The sequence below is a fragment of the Galeopterus variegatus genome, unplaced genomic scaffold (genome assembly GCF_000696425.1).
Source record: "Galeopterus variegatus unplaced genomic scaffold, G_variegatus-3.0.2 Scaffold3060, whole genome shotgun sequence".
Classification (NCBI taxonomy): Eukaryota; Metazoa; Chordata; class Mammalia; order Dermoptera; family Cynocephalidae; genus Galeopterus; species Galeopterus variegatus.
The window spans coordinates 66726-70426 of NW_007729171.1; the positions used below are offsets into that span (position 1 = coordinate 66726).

The 3701-nt window shown below is 50.4% G+C and overlaps 1 protein-coding gene across 1 annotated transcript; it reads left to right on the forward strand.

Moving 5' to 3' along the window:
- The first annotated feature begins 831 nt into the window (after window positions 1-831).
- LOC103599693 lies at window positions 832-2326 on the forward strand. Its single transcript, XM_008583837.1, has 2 exons — window positions 832-2098; window positions 2237-2326. The coding sequence occupies exon 1, from the start codon at window positions 851-853 to the stop codon at window positions 2093-2095; it is 1245 nt and encodes a 414-aa protein (XP_008582059.1). The 5' UTR covers window positions 832-850; the 3' UTR covers window positions 2096-2098; window positions 2237-2326.
- The last annotated feature ends 1375 nt before the right edge of the window (window positions 2327-3701 follow it).

Consider the following 3701-nt stretch of genomic DNA (forward strand, 5'->3'; position numbering starts at 1 on the left):
CTTCTTTCTGACCCTCCTCCCCAGCCTCCTCCTTTCAGATCGCAGGCAGCTTCTGACCCCCCTCCCCACCTTCCTCCTTTCCGATCACAGGCAGCTCGACCGTCTGCTCTGCCAGACGAAGGCCCACCAGAGAATGAACCAGAACCAGAGGGAGGGCCTGCTCAAGGGACACGCAGTAAACGAGTGGCCCCTCCAGATGCTGTGACCATCTGCTCCACCGGAGGAGAGCCCACCAGAGAATGAACCAGAGGGAGGGCCTGCTCAAGGGACACGCAGTAAACGAGTGGCCCCTCCAGATGCTGTTCCTATTTTCCCCCTGCGGGCTTACGGCCCCCCTGATGAAGAAGGCAATCAGCCCTTACAGTATTGGCCTTAGGAGAGCCCACCAGAGAATGAACCAGAGGGAGGGCCTGCTCAAGGGACACGCAGTAAACGAGTAGCCCCTCCAGATGCTCTTCCTATTTTCCCCCTGCGGGCTTACGGCCCCCCTGATGAAGAGGGCAATCAGCCCTTACAGTATTGGCCTTTCTCTTCCTCTGATCTTTACAATTGGAAATCTCAGAATCCTCCTTTCTCTGAAAACCCCCAAGGTCTTACTAACCTTGTAGAATCTCTCCTCTTTACTCATCAGCCCACCTGGGATGACTGCCAGCAACTTCTCCAGGTCCTGTTCACCACAGAGGAGAGACAACGAATCCTCCTTGAGGCTCGAAAGAATGTGCCAGGGGCTGATGGGCGACCTACTCTCCTTCCTGATGTTATAGATGCAGGTTTCCCATTGATCAGACCAAACTGGGACTTCAATTCGGCTGAAGATAGGGAGCACCTAAAGGTCTATCACCAGGCTCTAATGGCAGGTCTCAGAGGGGCAGCAAAATGCCCCACCAATTTGACTAAGGTGAGAGAGATAACTCAGGGGTCCGATGAGTCGCCGTCAGCATTTCTAGAAAGACTCATGGAGGCATTCCGTCGGTTTACCCCATATGACCCTGGTAGTGAAAAGCATAAGGCTACAGTGACGGTTGCCTTTATTGATCAGTTTAGCAGGGACATCAGAAAGAAGCTGCAGAAGCTCGAAGGGTTGCAAGATAAGTCATTAAGAGAATTAGTGCAGGTGGCTGAAAAGGTTTATCATAACAGAGAGTCAGAAGAAGCTAAAGAAATAAAGAGAGAAAAGCGCCAAGAGAAAAATTTTCACAGACTTCTGGCCACTGTAGTTAGGGAAACCAGAGAGCCTAATAATATGGTGCCAAGCAATAAGAAGGGACCCCTGGCAAAGGATCAATGTGCTTGCTGTAGGGAGAGGGGACACTGGGTGCGAAACTGCCCTAAGAAAAAGAAAGAACCTCAAGCCCCCAAAGTCTCGACCTTGCAGGAAGACAGTGATTACGGGAGACAAGGTTTGGGTCCCCTCCCCGAACCCAGGGTAACTCTTGAAGTGGAGGGGAAGCCTATTCAGTTCGTGGTAGACACAGGAGCCGAAAATTCAGTATTGTTACAAGCAAAGGGACCTCTTCTCAAGAAAAAGTCGTGGGTACAAGGGGCTACAGGGTACAAACAGTACTCCTGGACTACCCGAAGAACAGTGGACCTAGGCGTGGGCCGGGTATCCCACTCGTTCATAGTCATTCCTGAGTGCCCCTACCCACTGCTGGGAAGAGATCTCCTCACCAAAATGGGTGCACAAATTCATTTTGACCCCAAGGGACCTCGGGTGCTAGATCAGCAAGGGAAGCCTCTCCAGGTATTAACCCTCAGGTTAGAATATGAATACCAATTGTTTGAAAAGTGTGGGCAGCAGACTGGGCAGATGGACTGGTGTTTAGAAAACTACCCCCAGGCATGGGCAAAAACAGCAGGAATAGGAAAAGCTAAGAACCTGCCCCCCATCCACGTAGAATTAAAAGCTCAAGCCAGCCCTATAGCTGTCCACCAGTACCCAATGACCAGAGAAGCACACGAGGGCATCCAACCCCACATTGCCCACTTGCTCCAGCTGGGAATCCTACGGAAGTGCCAATCAGCGTGGAACTCGCCCTTGCTGCCAGTTCAGAAGCCTGGGACTAATGACTATCGACCAGTCCAAGACCTCTGAGAGGTAAACAAATGCATGGCCGATCTCCATGCCACTGTCCCTAATCCCTCTAATCTTTTGAGTTCTTTACCTCCAGACAGGACCTGGTATTCAGTACTGGATCTCAAAGATGCATTCTTCTGTTTGCCGCTGACTGTAAAGAGTCAGGATTACTTTGCCTTTGAGTGGAAAGATCCAGAGACTGGCCTAGCAGGACAACTCACCTGGACCCGCCTGCCTCAAGGGTTCAAAAACTCGCCCACCATCTTCGATGAGGCTCTGCACCAGGACCTGGCTGTGTTCCGAGCCTCTAACCCCCAGGTAACTCTGTTGCAGTATGTGGATGACCTCGTCCTGGCAGCGGCTCACAAAGAACAGTGTCTAGAAGGAACGAAGCATCTCCTCACAGAGCTGGGAGAACAAGGCTATCGAGCCTCTGCCAAAAAGGCCCAGATCTGCAAGTGACAGGTCAGTTACCTGGGGTACCTACTTAAAGATGGAGTAACTCAGGGGTCCGATGAGTCTCCTTCAGCATTTCTAGAAAGACTGATGGAGGCATTCCATCGGTTTACCCCATATGACCCTGGTAGTGAAGAGCATAGGGCTACAGTGATGGTTGCCTTTATTGATCTGTCTAGCAGGGACATCAGAAAGAAGGTGCAGAAGCTCGAATGGTTGCAAGATAAGTCATTAAGAGAATTAGTGCAGGTGGCTGAAAAGGTTTATCATAACAGAGTCAGAAAAAGCTAAAAAAATAAAGAGAAAAAAGCACCAAGGGAAAAATTTTCACAGACTTCTGGCCACTGTAGTTAGGAAAACCAGAGAGCCTAATAATATGGTACCTTCTTAAGGATGGAAAAAGATGGTTGTCTGAGGCCAGAAAAGAGACAGTGTTTCACATCCCACCACCCTCTAACCCAAGGCAAGTCAGAGAATTTTTAGGTACTGCTGGGTTTTGCTGCCTGTGGATACCTGGATTTGCTGAGATGGCAGCCCCGTTATATCCCCTCACTAAGAACAGTCAGCCCTTCAAGTGGGGAAAAGAGGAACAACGGGCTTTTGATAACATTAAAACGGCTTTAATGTCTGCACCGGCTCTAGGACTCCCCAGTGTAACTAAGCCTTTCCACCTGTATGTGGCAGAAAATAAGAGAATTGCAAAAGGGGTCCTAACTCAGAGACTGGGGCCCTGGAAAAGATCGGTAGCATATCTGTCCAAGAAAAAAAAATTAGACCCAGTAGCCACAGGGTGGCCAGCCTGTCGAAGGATCGTAGCAGCAGTTGCCATCCTAGTAAAAGATGCTGACAAATTGACTATGGGACAGAATTAGTAATCTCAGCATCTCATGCTTTAGAGAGTGTTGTCCGCCAGCCCCCCGACCGCTGGCTCACAAATGCTCGCATGACTCACTATCACACTCTGTTACTGAATTCAGACCGCGTTACTTTTGCTCTGCCGCGAGCTTAAATCCAGCCACGCTGCTGCCGGACCCTGACCTCGACCCGCCTATCCACGATTGTCAACAAGTGCTTGCTGAGGCACACGGATGGCGGAGAGACTTGTCGGATCAGCCTCTGATGGAGGCTGAAGCCACCTCGTTCACGGACGGCAGCAGTTTTCTGGAAG